Here is a 17,915-nt window from a genome sequence, read left to right as displayed (position 1 = left end):
CTATGGGGTATTTGTAGTGTTTACAATTGAGAGCGTGGTAACTGGGAAATTGTATGAACTGGGAACTATCAACAGGATTCTACTGTACATGATTTTGTTCAAATAGCTTCAATTTGAAGTGAATACTTTGCAATTTCCAACAAGAAAACTGGACTTTACAATTTCTCACGAATGCTTCAGCACTAGCCCGTAGAAAAAATAAACTCATTTAAAAGTCTTAAAAAATTTTTACGCCAATAAACAAGTGAACGCACAAATTTTATTGGCAAGCACGCCGATTTTGGTGGATGATCTAGAGAAACTACGATACCAGGTTCATTCTGACAATGCTATTTTATATGGGAGTTTCAGACCTTCCCCACCACACTGCCTTCCCTCATCACAGATCGGCGAATCAATGAACGAGCCAACACAAAGACACCAAGAAGCTTTGACACTACCAACACCCCAACTCACCTGCTGGCCATCTTGTGCCTCAGCTTCTTGCACCGTTTGCGATGTGCTTTCTGCCGCTCCCGGTCCAAGGCTATGCTGGGATCCAGATGGTCGGCTGATGCATCCACAATGTGCTTCAGATTGTACGATTCCTGCAGACGAAAGGGCCCCCTTGTAGAAAACATCGCTGAATCGTACACAAGCACCAACATACAGGAGGATCAGTACACTCTCGAGAAGGCAGTTAACATTTCCCATGATTTGGTCACAGCCACGTGAAATTATTCTGTAGCTTCGTAATACCATCCCACATTGTACAGTCGCTGAAAATTTCTAGGGAGATTTCATAGGCCAAGGTGCCAGTGGAATGGGCAAAGAAACTAAATGGCCCCACGACACTGCAAGGTTGGTTTTCCCCGCACAGCTCTAAACCCTTGAGGTTCAGTTGCTTGCAATTTCAGCTGAAAAAAAAAAAAATGGTGTTATAATATAAGTCTGAGGAGATGATTTTAGTGCTAAACAGACAAACCCCGGAAAGACAACATGACAAGCACTCCTAAAGTAGTCAAAAGTTTTATCAGGGTTGAATAATAGGCATCCAGAAAGCCAGTGGCCTGATGTTCCGGAGCCAGTTGCCAAGCAGGCCAGCAGGTCAGTGGGGGTAGTTTGGAGGTCGTAATGAGGTGGGACAACGGAACATCCAGTGCTCGAGTTTGGCGTAGGGAGAGAAGCAATTGGGGCTTGTGGGGTCTCCTCGAAGGTGGAAAAGACGCACCAGAGGGGTGAATGCATTTGTTTGAATTTTACGAAGGATACGTGTTTGAAGGACTGCGAGAGCAGGACAAGGTGGATGGGGTGGACGGGTGGACGAGCAGAGTCATCACTAAGCTACACATATATTTCATCACATCACATTTGATGTGATGTGATGATCACATCATCACATCATCGCTTCATCACATTATATTTGAAATGTAACACAAGGTGCATTCTGAGGAAGAAAATTAGAACAACAAAACTTGCTTTATATCCATGAACATGTGACAACTGTACTTCTCTGTAGTTGAATGCAAGAGAAATAACCTTGGCAGAGCTTTAAAAAACAAGCTTACCAGCTCTTCAGTTGATGGAGCCACCCCCTGGTACTTGTCCCGGATGGCCTCCTGATGTGTTTTGCCCCTCAGGTGGCTGAGGAGGTACACTTCCGAACCAATCTGCAAGGCACGGAAAAACAGCAAGAAAAGGTTAGGACGGGAGAAATAATTTGAAACTCTACCTAATGAACAAGAGCCAGACCATTCAAGAGTTACTGGCTTACTTGCAGGCTACGCCATGGTTGGTACATATTGCAACTTAGAGTCCTTATTCTTATTTTTCTCGGAAGGCAAATTTGTTCCTTTTTGTCACACAAAGCTGATAAAGTGTCACTCGATTGAAATATTTTTCCTGAAACTTTGCACACTGCTTTATTAGATAGCAAGGCATGAAGCAACTACAAGTTATTGGATTCCTTCGTAATATTTTACATTTAGGCCAGCTATCTCAGAATTTAATCTTGAGAAAAAGCAGTTTTAGTGGGTTGGCAGTCTTTCAAGAATAATTCCCCACAAACATGTCAGATATTTTTTATCCTATTTGATTGCACAGCTTATCAGTACACTGCATAAATTTTAAATCATTGTGGAAGACAACAATTCCTTTTGGAGTTTCGTGTGCTGGCCTGAAGGGTAAAGCTCCCACTTTATGAAGAAAAAAAAGTGAAAAAAAAAAAAAAAAATCACCAAACATTTTTTCAAAGCTTTCCTAAAAACGCTCATAAATAACCTTCAAATGGTATTCCTGACATGGGGGGCCATAAACATAGTTTTACTCCCTAAAACAAAAATTTGTCTCAGCGATGTCATCAAACCTTACATAGACATTAGTGACAAAGCCTAGCACCCAAATTTACGCTCTTTTACCTAGTAAGAACATCACATTTGGTTTCATGGCCACAAGGTTTTCACTAATTTTAACACGAAAGTGTTTTATTCACGGATACACAAAGACATCGCTGACGTCATATCCGTCACGGAAGTGACGCCAGTACAACGAAGCAAGCGGCCTGTAAAGGGTGCACCCCTGCACACAGGTTCTTCTTGCGGGGAAGCAACCTATAGTAGTAAAAAGTACGTTATACTTAGTTTCAGGTTTTATATTTTAACAAGAAAGTGTTTAATGCCGCGATACCCCAAGATTTCACTGACATCATATCCGTCCAGGTAATTACGCCAGTACACCTTTGCCGAAGCAACTTGCCAGCAGGACGTCGCTCGCCAAGCACACCCACAAGACAGCCGCCGACCCACAAATCATGCTCTGCAGATTTCGCTGCACATTTCACTTTCATGTTTTACCGATTCCTATGACAGAGGAATCAACCACAATTTTTTTGCGTAGTTACAGACAGAAATGTATTTCACAACATTTGATCGTATGACAACAGGATGGGCTGTAGAGACTACCCAGGCAGTGTCCCAAGTGTGCCCGAGTCAAACTCTCAGCTTACCAGAACGTTACACAGGGAACAGATCTTCTTTGTCTCGTACGGCTGGTGGTGTGGGGCGTCATCGTTGTTCGAAGAGCATTTGCGGATACTGAGCTCAAATGCCTTCAGCCTGATCTGCTCAATGTTTTCCTCATGCCTCCGGGCACTCTCTTCTTGCTGTTTTCATAAACGGAAGGACACGCACAGTGAGAGGCGGAAAGCACAGGGCACGGAGACAAGACCGTCTCGCATGCTCTTGGAGTTCAGATAGTACTGGAAATGTAAAGGCCATGCACGTGCACGTGAGAATCAGGTGTGCAACAAAAACAATTTAGCAGGAACCCAACAGCATCACCACCCATTCAAGCTTGCGACACAAAACACTAATAACCCTTTGAACACAATTTCACCATAAATCACCAGCATGCCTTGCATGCATAGAGAGAGCTTTACTCCTCTGGTTTTGTGTTTTATACAGTGGTGTTGTCCACCAAATTGGCAGCCAATCGGGTCGACACACTTGCAAAGCTGAAACGGTCACTATGTACAATGCATATAGTGGAACTCAGCCTGTTGTGCTTTCACAACAGTTCTGAGGGTGCAGTTGTAATCTGCAGGAGCTTTTTGGCTTCTAATATGTACATGCAGGGGTACCATTCTTATCCTATGAATTAGTTTATCTGCAGAAAACAGGTGCACCCACACCACCTTGAAAGCATAAAGGAAAAAAGGAGAGGGAGAGAGAAAAACATATACACTAGAAATAATAATTTGGAAGTGCCTTTTGTACTGTGTCTCAACCTCCCCAAACTCTATGTGCAGCAAGAATCTGATACAACAAGGTTCTGATTCGAATGTGTTCATTCTAAGTGAGGTACACTGCAGGAACTTGCGAATTTGCACCGCAAGGAATTACCAGCAGCTGAAACTGAGGTGCTGAGAGCCTCCTTACAGGTAGCCTGCCTGAGCCTGAACAATCCCGTAAAGAAGTGTTTGGCATGCACTCACAGGCAAGAGAGAGAGAAAGAAAAAAATGCATTAACCACCCAGTGAAATGCTTGGCTGGCTAAGTGCTAATCTAGATGTGAATGCTAGGAAAAAATGAAACTGAAAGAGAAGATACGGTGTGGTGCACACACATAAGTTTGTTAAGTAGCCGAGTCCTGTGTGCTTTGCAGAGACAAAACAAGGTTTTCTATCACATGGGTTGCCTGGTTTAGGCCTGCTGACATCCACTTCCCGCTTCAGAATTTCTGCTTGCTGCAAACTAACCAGTAGGCTGCTTACCCTGCCAAACGTCTTGACCATTATAAAACAAAGTGCAATGACCTTGCACATGCCCCATTTTAACCGGCTCACAGCTGGTTATACCGCTGACTTCTCAATTCTGCAACCCCCCAGTAAAAAGATAAGAAAAGAAAACAGATGCCATGCCCTGCCATCCAGATAAGGACACAGTATGAAACTTCATGCATACGCCCCATTTACCTTGAGCTGTATCTTTTTCTGCAGCTCTTCTGCAGTGGCCAGCTGAGCAGCATTGAGGGCAGTCAAACGTTGCTCGCGTTCTCTGAGGTGAAAAGGATTGCCAACAGAGCCCGTTGTAACCCAAAAGAAGTTACAAGGCTTGGTGGAAACTATCGGAGTCATACCTTCTCAGAATGGCATGAAAGCACTAAATCTGCACTACAACAAACAAACTGATGGCCCTTAAAAACCTCACTGAGAATAACGCAAGCTTGTAAACACCAACACACAAGTCTCTGCACTTCCTAGTTTCAGGCTCGTTGTGGACTGCTCACACAGCTACCAAAACGTCTGTGCAAAGAGAACCTTGAAAACTTTCCACAATTGTTAGGCCTTTACAAGGTTCAGCGGCCTCTCTATCAGAACGCAGGCACAAAGAACTTTTTTGAAGGAAGCAGACCCTTGAATGTGCCCGTTGGCAAAGTCCGTTTAGGAAGCAACATCCAAGCAGTGGTACAGTGTGAGCCTTGCACGCCCTCACCTCTCCTTCTGCTTGAGGAGGCTTTGGCGGAGCTTCTCTTTCTCCAGCTGCTGCTGCTGAACCTTCTCGTCCTTCAGCTTCCTCTTCTCCTGTATCTCCAGCAGCTTGGCCTGGCGCTCAGCCTCCAGGACCTTGCGCCGCTCCTGCAACAGTCAGCGTGTCGCATCAGGCCCCTCACTGGACCCCACTCCTGCAGAACACGCTGGGAATGCACATCAATCAATACCACACAGTTGAACACCTTTATAAGAGACGTGCACCAAGGAGCAGTTTCTGTCTCTTTTATGTTTTCACTAACTGATCAACCCCTAGTTGAATGTGGGCACCATACAACTAAAATAAGTTCAAAAGAACGCTACAGCATGTTGCAAAAGATTCATTCTAATTTATGTTTGGCCCCCAGATTTCATAAAATAGTTCTGCATCATTGTTTGCTTCATGACTGTATTTGCACTGTTTTTTACAACAGATTCTGCAAGTGTTCTCTCCTTTCACTGTCTGCAGAAGATGAAGAATCGTAGATGTCGAGTTCACAACCCTGATGAACATGAACCACCAGAGTTCACAGCTTCTTCTGCTGTGTGCTCTGGCTATTCATCAGGCTTGCAGAACTCAACATTTGCAATGCCTCTTGATTGGAAGCTACGCGATCGGGACAGGCCACTGCACACTCCCGGTATTCTTGGCTTTCGCAGTAGCCCACATGTGTGGTCGCGCTTGTATGCTTGGCGGTACCACAGTCCTTCAATGCTTTTCTGGCCATAAAACTCCACCGTCGCATTATGGAAGCGCTGCCCAGGGAGGCTGCGCCGCAGCACTGGTGTTGATCAGAGGGCAGCCGGAGAAGTGGTCGGAGGGCAGTCGCCAGGGAACAGACGCTCGCTGCGTTATCAGCAGTGTGCTTTCACTTTACGTGTCATGGGTTGCTGAAATGGACTTGGCATTTTCTGAATGACAAAAAATTTCGTGTGAACGGACATGCTGTTACTGTGTTCCTGCCTTGCCAGTCTGGCTACACAGGAAATGGCGAAAAAACGTCGCTATTAATGCGTAGCATTCTTTGGCGAGTACCTCCACAGCCAGGATCGTGTAATGCCCTGCATTTCCATAAAAATGAAGATTTGATGGAAGTTCCACATTTAATCGTTATAATAGCGTAAATGGAGAGAATTTGTCAGACAGAATTCTGAAAAACAAAAAACATAAAAAACAAAATTTTCACAAAAATTACCTGAGATTCAAAATATGCATCCTCTCACATACTCATAATTTCCAGCGAGTGAAGGTAAAGCCAAGCAAGTGAGAGCTGCTGTGGAGACCTTTTTTTCTTTTCTGACAATTTTCCAAGTTTGTTTTCTTTTCCTTTGGAGGGGGGGGGGGGGGTGGTTGCTGTGTAATCAAGCACATTGTTGGGCTGTAAAATAGCTCTTAAAACCCCAGCCTTTTTGTTTTGAAGACATTTTTTTTTTACCTTTGTTTCTGGGGATTATAGGCCAAAAATAACCGCGCTATATAAAAAGCCTCATCGCCATATGCCTGTAATTATGTCAACTATGTTAATATCATATGTAAAATAAATAAGTAAAAAGGTGAACATACAAATGCTTGCTGTGAATGCGTTTCTGTGAGCGCACTCGTAACAAGCAATGTACAAAGCCCAGAATTATTTAAAAATACTCCAACTGGTGTTCCCCATCTAAAGTTGAATTCTACAACCAACTTGTGTCCATCAGAAACCAGAGACACTCATGAGAGTAATCTTCATTTTGTAGAGTTCAATAATGTCAAGCCAGCTTTCAGCGTATTGAAAAAGTGCACTATGGCACCGCACTGCACCTCAATTATGCATAAAAGGAGAGCATTGAAGAAGCTGATTTCGAACGGAGCTGGAAAGAAATGGTCCACCCGTGCAAACTTCCCCTTTCGTACCCCGTCGATATGTCTACTCTGCTTTTCGCACGGAGTTCATTCCTAACAGGTGTTAGAAATTTGTTCCGCATGTCACTTACTACTATATCTACCTCACTCCATGTTCAAAGAAAATGTCTGGTATCTCGGCGCCTACGGCATGCAAGCACGGAGCATCACGGCCAAGCCATTTAGGCTTTCATCGAGTGTGCATTTTCCCTTCAAACGAACAGCGCCATTTGAAGGGACCATCTGCGGTGGCGCCCCTCGCAGTGGCCTTTGTCCCCTAACAAAACTTGACCGGGAGTTTCATAACCAGAAACGCATTGAACGACTCTGTCGCTACACTTTAACCACTTCTGTACGTTGCATTTCCATTGGCAGGGCTTCTCGTCCTCATTTCATAGCTGACTGAACCACTCTGCATTTGTTGAAGTTATAATAAATGGAGACTGCATGCGTCTGTAACCCCCCTTCGTCTGTTACAAGCCAAAATGTCTCTTACAAGCGAGCTTGTAGACCAAAATTCAATGATAACTTGCCCTTCACAACCTACTATCTGCTAAATCCAATGTCTGTTATAAAAGAAGTCAAATTAGTGAGAAAGAGAGGGCAGCCAACCATGTGGGTGAATAGTGTCTCTTATAACGAGGTTCAACTGTACTTTCGCGAGATACAGTTCAGCCACTACGGTGCAGGATCCCCATCACGAAACGACTACCTGCAATGCTTTCACAGCACGAAAAATTGTATGCATGCACAAAATGACTGAAGAGCAAGATGTGCTCAGCAATCTTATAGAACGGAGTGTTTTCTCCAAACTGACCTCCGCAGCGGCCTCCTTGGCTGCCTTTTCTTCCAATTTTCTCTGCCTTTCTTCCTGAATAAAGGAAGGAAAACAAGTGGATGTAAACAAAGAAAATGACACATCACACTTAAATGTAACGCTCTGGGACCAAGGACTCGAAAATAAACCCACGAAGTATACCACGACCCTAAGTTAGTACAACATGACACTAAGGCTAGGCCAGCACAATTATGGGCCCAAGGATGTTCCCTTACCGATATATATGTGTAAACTCAGCCTGTCTCTGGTTGGTTGAGGTAAGTGCTAATCTCCCACCAGAGATTTTAGAAATGAATTGAACAAATAAAAGAAAGCGAGAAGCGCACAGCCCCTGCGTGACATGCAAAGCATCAAAGCTCACATTAAACCTCGCTGTCAACGAAACGAACTCATGCCAGGCGCAGCAGAGGCCAAACACAGAGAGCACAGAAGAAGATGGGGGTGTCCAGCCACCTGAATATCCTGCAGGCGTGCCTCATGGTCCTTTTCACGGGACAGAAGGTCAATGCGCTTGTTCTGAGCCTCCAGGGTGTTAATGAAGGCTATTTCGTTGACCTGCACAGGGTGGAAGATTTTGCAGTGCTGCCTGCACATACGTACGCATGCAAGGCGGGGTCTGCAAGAACGGCAGCAAATTGTTGAAGCACGTGCACAATCCACCATCCACTAAAAAATGAACGGTGCACTAATGTGCATTGAACATTTGGGGCTACTTAAAGGGGCGATAAAGACAAAATACAAGTTTGTTTTATTCAAAACATTTTGTGTTTTATAGTGCTCCTCGCACTTGTCTCGCAGCAAATGATGCCGTATTCACTAAGAAATTAATAAATTTAGGATAAAATTTTGATTCTCCTGCCAAATTGTGCAAATCGAGCAATGAAATCATAAGCGCGCATATGCAAACGAACTTGCACTGCGTGATTCGGCTGCAGCGTTGCTTGCTGTCAGTCTTCCCAGATGGCGCTACCATACTCATGCATGGACCACTGTCTGCCGTTGCTTTAGTTTTTGACCGTATTTGCACCTGGCTTGTTTTTGTTACCGTATAGAAAGTAATCGTTTCGTGAAACATAATATATCCTCGACAAATAGGGTCACGTAAGACAACGTCACTTACGCCAATTGGCCAGTGTGTGTAAGACAACTCAAAAGCGGCAGACTGCTGTGCAGCTAAAGCAAGCATATGCGCGCAGTACCAACAACAGTATACATCGGTACTTCTATGTTTACATGTGCTTTCGTAACTTCCACTGTTTATCCCCCCATTCTTACTACTATAAAGAGAACGTGCCCTAAATTTAAGCACAAATAGCTTGTTCGTTATAAGCTCTGCCTAATTTGCGTTTGCTTTCGCCGGCCTCCGCCAATCACAGGGTTGGCTGATATGACATCATAGGTTCTGTTGTGGAAAATGAGCTAGTGGGTTGCAAGGCCATTCCTTTTTTTTCCCACTTACATAGCTTATTTTAGCGAAGCGCGAGTTAAAAGTGGTGTCAGTATGATTCTAACGAGTCAATCTTTTGAATGAACCAAACTTGTGTTTTGTGTTCATGGCCCCTTTAAAAGCACACTTTTCGTCACACGTCAAAGTGGCCCTATATTTAAGCTAGAAGCAAAAGAAAAAAAAGACTGGTTAAAAAATGCACCAAAACGCAATGGCTGCAAGTTTTCCAAAGCGGTGCGCAGTCTCTCAAAAGCAACTGCATGCAAGTTGAAATGTCTCATTTAGAAAAGCGCAATGAACAGTGAAGGGCAGGCCAAAGTGCTAACTTTTTCTTCCTCATCGTGGGCCCTCTTGACCTTGTTCTTCAGCTGCATTTCCCGCTTTTCAGCAGCCCGCTGAAGCCTCTTCTCCAAGACGAGCCGCCGCTGAAGCTGCAGTTCCTCCTGCTGCGCTTTTTTCTCTTCCACCTGAAGAGAGGAGAAGGGAACGTCTGCAGCTGCAACAAACTGCTTCAAAATAACCTATCCAGGAAACACTGTAAGCAGTCCGAATGCGTTTTTATAAAACAGAGATGATAGCAAGACTAAGCTGGAGAATTCAAGCTCTTGCATTTAGCTGACAAAACAACCCCCACCACCCTGCTTCCAACTTGCTCAGTGGTCGCCTCCCTGTCAGCAAAGCCAGGGACCCAAAAATGGAGACATACCTTTTTGGACTGGTCTCGGCACCGCTGCGCTTTCTCTTCCCGAATACGTTCCCTCTGCTCTTGTGCTTTGGCCTGTCTTTCCTTGTGACGCTGTATTGTCTCCGACAGGGGCCTACAGTGGGCAGGAAAACACAAAACCACATTTCCCATAGGCTAAACTTGGCAGAATCATACAAAAAAATAATAATAATGTGCAGCCCCTCTTGCACCAGAGCCGCGTGGAGATAGTACATAATAGCAGAAATGGTACTTTTAGGTGCATGAGCCACCGTATGAAATGGGCCATGTGTACGCCTGCGTCGTATAACCAGGGTATTTTTAGTGCATTCTTTCTATGGGAGTTTGTTGGGACTGCGGGGATCTGTTGTAAGAAGCAGGTTGTCACATAACTGGGGACGTATAATTTGTGTCACCATATGCAGGAAAATGCAAGATTCTCAAGTACAGTTGACTCTCAATAATTCGAAGTCGCTTAATTGGAATGTGGAAGTAATGTGCTGGTCTCGGCAATTTCATATGCAATCCAACAGAAGAAACTGATTGATAATTTGAAGCTAAAACACATTACAGTTAAACCTCAATGTAACGAACTTCAATGTAACAAAACCTTCGATGTAACGAACCACGGAATTTTTTGTAACTTCAAGTGTATGCACACCATGTATTTTCACCCTTTGTGTAACGAAGTCTCGTTTGCCGGAATTTCAATGTAACAAAGTTTCATGAAAAACTAGGCACGAAATTTAGGTTGTAGAGGTAGATTTTGGGAGACGCAAGTGCCGAAATGGGGTCTCAATAAAACGCGAACGGCGGCACGGGCCGCCCAATGCTGTGGATGCAAGGAGCCACGGAGTCTGTGAGTGAGCCCCTTGCCTACAAACTGCGTGGCGTGCATACACGGCTGGCGCACTGTTTCTATTTCTATCGGAGCTTAATCGTCTACGCGGGCAACAGCGTGAATCGCGCGGGGCATGTTCTCCCGCCAAAAACGCAAAACGCGCCCCGCCGCAAGCCACAGGCGCGCTTATGCAGCCACGGAGGCCACCCGCACAATGCGGGTAGCTCCAACGACCGCTTCTAACCGCTCGCTGAAACGCAACTCGAGGGGCAAGCGAGAGGGGCACGCAAGAAAAAAAGCGGATAAGTTGAGCAAAATTTTCACTGTAAAACATCATATGCGCCGCTTACGGAAGCGCCCATCAAATATCCTCCGCGGTGGTAAGCCTAATCACCTCTGGTGTTGCCACTGCCGCCGCATGCCGCCGCTTTGCCCTTCGTTCGAGTTTGCTCATGCTTGTTTTGTTTCATTGTTCCAGCAAGCATTTGTGAATCATTATGAGCCTTGCATGCGTATTTTTTTTTCACACCCACGCCCGCAATTGTGCGCCAGCGGTGGCTCTGCCTCAGTCATGAAGTGACTCGCACTGCGCGCAGCAGTGGGAGGAGCCTGACCAGTTTCGCCAATTGGGAGGCGCGCATGCTACGGCGGGAGCTTCGAAGCGCTCGGGGATGCCGGCTGGCCAGACGATTAGGCTTACCGCCGCGGAGGATATTTGATGGGCGCTTTCGTAAGCAGCGCATATGACGTCTTACAGTGAAAATTTCGCCCACCTTATCAGCTTTTTTTTCTTGCATGCCCCTTTCGTTTGCCCCTCGAGTTGCGTTTCAGCGAGCGATTAGAAGCAGTCGCTGGAGCTACCCGCATCGTGCGGGTGGTTTCCATGGCTGCGTCAGCGCACCTGTGGCTTGCGGGGCACGTTTTTGTGGGGAGAAAACGCACCACGCGGTCCACGTTGATGACCGCGCAGACGACTAAGCTCCGATAGAAACAGAAACAGTGCGCCAGTCGTATATGCACGCCACGTTTTCTTTTGCAGGAAACGCTTCACGGCATGAACAATTTATTATAACCGCAAATTTCAATGTAGCGAAATTTCAATGTTTACGAATTTTACCGACTTCGTTACATCGAGGTTTAACTGTACATCCGCTAAGTGGAAGTTATTTTGAATAAAAAGCATCGAGGTGAGTGTGCCTTCTTGATAAAAATTCAAAATTTTAGATAGCAAAAACAGCGCCATCGTCTGTACTAATCTCGGAGCCATTGAAAAAGTGGCAGGCCCAGTGAGAGTCCCGCCAGCAAACGCGTCCCTCTCCTTTGAGGCCCTCAACCTTTGTTGTTGTGGTGCAAAGCGCCATGTGAGCGGTTTGTGTGGTAAACGCTGCAAGCTTCGATTTTAGCGATAAATTTAAACTATCATGGCAGCCTGTGCCGTATGCTTGGCTTGGGGACGGAAGTCGACATTTTGAAGAAGGGAGATGTGTTGCAAACTACTAACAATGCTGCCATTGTGCTCTTAGTTTAATTGAAAGTTCTGTTAATTCGAAGTTCGTTGGGGTCTCCCCATGGACTTCGTATTGACAGGAGTTGACTGTATACGGTATGTGCACCTTCAGCCACGCCTATGTTGAAATAGCAGTACAATAAAGCATCTTCACCACTTGAGCACACACACGAGTGAATACCTCAATAAAAGCTCACGCTTTGTAGCTCTTGTTTTCTGGGCTTTCCAATCAGTATATTTTTAAACTTACTGTACAAAAAAATAGCTATAAGCAGCAACAGGCCCGCACAATAGTCAGAACCTTGTTAGCTTTTTTTCCCCAGAAAACGCACAGACCAGCAAAAAGAATTCGTGTCCGTAATAGGCCTCCTGCGCTGCCCAGGGGGCGCTGCGCAAGCGGCTTCCGGGTAGTACAAAGCTGCGCGGGTCCCATAGGATCCCATGTTGACAGAAGCAAAATGAGCTCGACGCTCCCGATTATTTTGCGACGTGGTCACCAGCTCATCCCCGACGCGTCCGATCTATTTCAGCGATCAACTCGGCATTAGGGGGAAAAAGCTTTGCAGCGCCAAACACGTTTACAGCGCCGACGAAAGTGCCGGGACCGTGACGGCGTCTGCTACTCGCAGGTTCACCGATCGATGGTCGTACGAAGTGAAATTTTAAGCAAAATTTCTAGTTTAAACTAATACTCTAGATGACAAAGACTTCTCAAAAACAGCCGATCAAAAAAGAAGAGTGATGCAATCAGCGATGATCGCGCTTTAAAAAGCCAGCGAGTCCGGCGGACCGCAGGCTCGCCTGCTGCGGTGCACCGCTCTTTTGCGTACCTGCACACTATGCGTGCACTTTCATTAAAAAGTGCTCGTTTGCGTCGCCGTTACGAATACATGGTGCAGCGTTAGCTTGCCGTTTTGTTGCGTGTCTCAGTGACAAAATGCCGCGACCTTCAGAAGCGTGAAATCTGTTTTGCGGTTCCGTAATTAGTGGTCGTAAAACAAAGTGGTCAGGCGAACTAAGAGGCCGCTCGCTCAGTTCGCACTTAATAGCACTTAATTCCCAGTTCGCACTTAATAGCCTAGAATGAGGGTCAGCCACGGCCGAGTTCCATGCAGCCGACACGGCGGAGGGCTGGACGGCAAATCGGGGGGGTGGGGAGGAGGAGGGGGGCTTTGAATGCAAAGAGAAAAAATTCTGCGAATTTCTAATAACATTTGACAATAATCTGGCGAAGTGTGAAGAGGGGGGGGGATTTAACTGGAGGACGCCAATTCTCTGTTCTTGTCTCGCTGTCTAACTCCATTTGAAGTCAAAACTGGCGTGTCGGCGTTCAGATTCGACGACCCCTGCACTAGAAAACCAATACAGTCAGTGATGATCGTATGTAAATATTCGGGGCCGCGCGCCGTGTATGCGGCTGTGTTATGTTATGCTGTGCTATGTGATGTTATAGAAGTACACATCTCTGCAGGCAGCGGGCGTGTGATTTGGTGCGTGTTTTGCGTCCTTTAATAGCGCTTAATATGTTTATTTGGCGCTATCGCCCCACCTACTCGCTAGTATACATGTACCCTGCCGTTCGTAAATCGTGCGGCGTAAGACGTTACGCAAGAATCATTTAGTTTGCGAAAATACGAAACAAAATTTCCACTCGTTTCAAAGGCGGTGCCAGGCCAGCAGTGTCAGCTGAGTCGGCTGCGCAATTCTTGCGTTCGCTTGCATGCTCCCGATGAAGCAACCTTTTGCAGTTACCTCAGGATATAAGATGAGCAGCGTTCCGTGTTTATGCTACTCGTGAACTTTCCTTTGTCGACCGTACGCAAGAAGAAAAAACTGTAACTGTCGTCAAACAGTTAAACCACCCGACCTGGCGATACTGTCCCACGCCGCGACCACCGCGACAGCTCGCTCAAAAGAAAGCCGACAGATCGGCTTCTTTTAGCGGATATTATTTTGTTTAGCCTCTGCAACTACTTTAAGAGCTATTTCATACAGTACGCAGTCATTTAAACACGCCACAAAGCACCACAACCAACTTTCACTCTGGCTTGTAATTCAAAACACATGGAGGGCGGCGAGGGTCGTCTGCTTTTGCACTACCCAGAGGCGTCGGCCGCTAGGGGCGCTGCATGTCGCCAAAACTCCAGCGCAGGAGGCCTATGAAGGAGGCCAGCAAGTTCTGGGAAGTTGAACCTTTAGCGACCTATGCAGTCTCCGATGCAACAGTCACACGAGGTGCTCTGCGACGTGCGAAGTTTGGAGAGGCCCACCTTTTGCGCGTAGCGCAGGAGAGCTTCTCGTGCATCTGCAGGGCCCTCCCGGGAATGCGCAGCTCCAGCTCTTCCAAGCAGTCCATCTCCTCCCCCCAGCTCAGTCCCATCTCGTGAACCATCTCTTCAGCTGCAGTTGAAAGGAGGCCACTTTTGAGATCTCACTAGGCAAAGATACTTTGCGACACAGCAGAAGTCAATTAAGACAAGGCCGCCTATCCTCAATCCTCAACCGCAGAAAGAAACTTAAATGATCGGTACATCAAGCAAGGCAAAAAAAGTTAGCACATATTTTAGCACTTTAAAAACCATCATTAAAATACATATCCAATCTCTTTGGCAACCACAACACAAGCCTTGTGTTACCAAAGGAATGAAGAGGACAGAGGCATCATTACTGCCCCACATTACTGCCCACTGCCCCACCAACTTAGCGTGAACTCCAAAGTGGCTTAATAAGCTGGACCTTATCTCCTCACCTCTGTGCCCAAACGTGGTGTAACAGGTGACGTCGGTCATTTTTTTATGGACTACCGAGAGCATGCGACGGAGTGGTTAGCTTTGCTTGAAGAACTTCAAAGGAGGGCCGCTCTGCATGCCTCTTTGGACGACGTCATTTTCCCCAAAGGCTATTACATTACAAGGAGAGGCATTTTGTGCCTGATCCTCCGGTTTTTGAGAGACACAAGCACTTCCCTTAGTGATTTCCCGCATATAGCAGTAAGGAGGTGCTGATCGGGGAAGTCACTGCCAGGATACCACGCAAACCTATGTCCGCCCGTTAATAAACATCCCTACCACAACCACCACCACCACCATTATTCACAAAGGCTGACTAGTGAAACCTAACACAGGACATCAACAAACAATCCCCGTGAAATATTTTTGTCACTGAAAAGCAGTGGCCCAAGGCTTAGATACAGAGACACTTGCAAAACTCATCCAATTATTCCAACAACTAGCCACACACCAGTGACCACAAAATTAATGCACCAGTTCTCCCCAAACCTACAACATGTGGCTTCGTTTTGTGGTGCTGCCAGATTAAAGAACACTTAAACCCTGTTATAACGAGATGGGCTATAATGAAATAATAAATATAATGAGCAAATGGTAATTCCCCTTGAAAGACCCCATAGACACCAGCGTATTTAAAACCTCATTTTAACAAGCTAAAATTTGCCCATTACGGGATATAACAAACAAATTTCATTAAAAAAATAAAATTTTGAGCCAATTTCACAACAGTGCGCAACGCAGATTTGAGACAGTGCGCAACACGACAGCTGTATTTAGCAGTTCAAAATTCCCGCCATGCAATCCTCCAACAACGCGTATAAAGCTGGACGGTGCACTTGTGTCCACTGCATCTGCAAAGCCACTCCCACCTTTCTCTCGCTGCACACGGCACGCAGCCACTGCACGCAGCATGCACGGCCGCGGCGTGCTCGCCTACAGCTGTTGCCATCTGCCGTCGTGCACCACGGGAGCCGCGCTGTTGAAGTTGTGTGGGGCTTTTTTTGTGTGTGTGCTTCAGCCTTATTTTTATCATCTTGTGCCCATGATTTGAGCCGCATGAATGTGCCCGGCGGGAGGCGGAAGAACGCAACTAGATAGCGCCTATGGTAAAAGCTGCCGCATCCTGCATGAAGCTGTCCGAGCCATCGTCCACATCAGAAAGGGGCATCAAAGACCAAATTCAAACTTCTCTGGAGGAACGCCTGTTTGAAATACGAGTACAGTCAAACCTCGATGTAACGAAACCCCCGACATAACAAACCACGAAATTTTTTTTTTTACTTCAGGTGTATGCGTGCCATGTATTTTTACCTTCTGTGTAAAGAAGTCTCGTTTGCCAAAATTTCAATGTAACGAAGTTTCATGGACAAATACGCACGAAATTTTTGTAGAAGTAGATTTTGGGAGACGCAAGCGCCTAAATGGGGTCTCAACGAAATGCAAACAGCGACACTGGCCGCCCAATGCCACAGATGCAGCGAGCCACGGAGTCTGTGAGCGAGCTCCTTGCCTACAAGCTCCTTGCCTACAAACTGTGTATGATGACAATGCCGCCGCCGCATGCCGCCGTTTTGCCCTTCGTTCGAGTTCATTCGCGCTTGTTGGGTTCCATTGTTCCAGCAAGTGCGCAGCAAAGCATTTGTGGGTCTTTATGAGCCTTGCACGCACGTTTTTTTCACGCCCGCGTTTGCGATTGTGCGCCAGCAGCAGCTTCTGCCTCGCACAGAAAGCGACTTACACCGCGCACTGCAGTGGGAGGAGCCTGAAGACTTGTGAAATTGAGGAGGCGCGCACCTACAGCCACTAGATCAGGCCACTAGATCAGGTTTAGCTTAATTTAGTGGCTCCACGCGCAACTTATGGCAGAAGCTTCAACGCGCTCGGGGTGCCGACTGGCCCCACCAGAGACAATTAGGTTTACCACCGCAGAGGATATTTGATGGGAGCTTTCCTAAGCGGCATGTATGACATTTTACAGTGCAAACTTCACCCACATTATCCGCTTTTTTTCCCCACATTAACAGCTTCGTTTTCCCCTCATGTTGCGTTTCAGCAAGCGGTTAGAAGCGGTCACTGGAGCTACCCACACCGCGTGGATGGTCTTCCTTGGCTGCATCAGTACGCCTGTGGCCTACGAACCACGTTTTTGTGTGCAGAAAACGCTTCATGCAGTTCACGCTGGTGCCAACGCAGACGATTAAGCTCCGACAGAAACAGAAACAGAGCGCCAGCCGTGTATGCGCGCCACGTTTTTGTTTGCAGGAACTGCTTCACACTTCATTTTAACTGCGAATTTCAATGTAGCGAAATTTCAATGTAACGAAGTAAATTGTGAATTTTACCGGCTTTGTTATGTTGAGGTTTGACTGTACTAATCTATTTTGAACTGTAATAATGTAGGCACGTGACTTTTCCTTTTTATCTCCGTAATGCAATTATTTTGTTATGTACCACCATGCAGCGAGATCCAATTTTACCCGCTATATGTTTACGGTACACACAGTACATAATATTTGCAGTAAATTCCCACTATGGCTATAAAAAAATGCTGGTTATAACAAGCAAATCAAGGCGCCTCTTCAATTTCATCATAACTAGGTTTAACTATAGGGTAAGGACTAGTGGAGTGCATCTTACCCTCAAGAGCTGAAGGGTCCTGGCCATCAGCAACATCCTCCTCAAATGGCGACATTGGTTTTGCCTCCTGCAATATTTGAAAAGAAACAGCAGAAACTTCACCATCGTTGAGCTCCTAGTAGGCACAGAAGTTAGCTTCAGTTTTTGTGAAGTTGACCTGCTCTCGCTACGTTGACAGAAGCCTCAAGTGGGGTTTTGTAAAACCAGATTTTTCACTGCATTAAAAAAAAAAAGTAAACCGTTGAATACCAGAACAGGCATTAGTA

General features: G+C 46.1%; 1 protein-coding gene across 2 annotated transcripts in view; it reads right to left on the bottom strand.

Annotated features, from left to right (window-relative positions):
* Window positions 1-17,915, bottom strand: part of Ssp3 (SCAPER domain-containing protein short spindle 3) — a 186,089-nt gene that overhangs the window by 146,519 nt on the left and 21,655 nt on the right. For both annotated transcript variants that reach the window (XM_077700065.1, XM_077700064.1), the window contains exons 8-18: window positions 17,650-17,716; window positions 14,494-14,623; window positions 9,879-9,990; window positions 9,499-9,639; window positions 8,179-8,280; window positions 7,705-7,758; window positions 4,971-5,113; window positions 4,451-4,532; window positions 2,984-3,139; window positions 1,548-1,649; window positions 457-587 (exon numbers count right to left, since the gene is read on the bottom strand). In XM_077700065.1, coding sequence (XP_077556191.1) covers window positions 457-587; window positions 1,548-1,649; window positions 2,984-3,139; window positions 4,451-4,532; window positions 4,971-5,113; window positions 7,705-7,758; window positions 8,179-8,280; window positions 9,499-9,639; window positions 9,879-9,990; window positions 14,494-14,623; window positions 17,650-17,716 — 1,220 coding nt within the window. The remainder of the gene's footprint in view (window positions 1-456; window positions 588-1,547; window positions 1,650-2,983; window positions 3,140-4,450; window positions 4,533-4,970; window positions 5,114-7,704; window positions 7,759-8,178; window positions 8,281-9,498; window positions 9,640-9,878; window positions 9,991-14,493; window positions 14,624-17,649; window positions 17,717-17,915) is intronic.

The sequence above is a fragment of the Haemaphysalis longicornis genome, unplaced genomic scaffold (assembly GCF_048455015.1).
Source record: "Haemaphysalis longicornis isolate Haplotype H1 unplaced genomic scaffold, Haemaphysalis longicornis Haplotype H1 scaffold_2, whole genome shotgun sequence".
Taxonomy (NCBI): domain Eukaryota; kingdom Metazoa; phylum Arthropoda; class Arachnida; order Ixodida; family Ixodidae; genus Haemaphysalis; species Haemaphysalis longicornis.
Note: the sequence above shows the minus strand (reverse complement) of the source record. Positions and strands in the feature narration are given on the sequence as shown.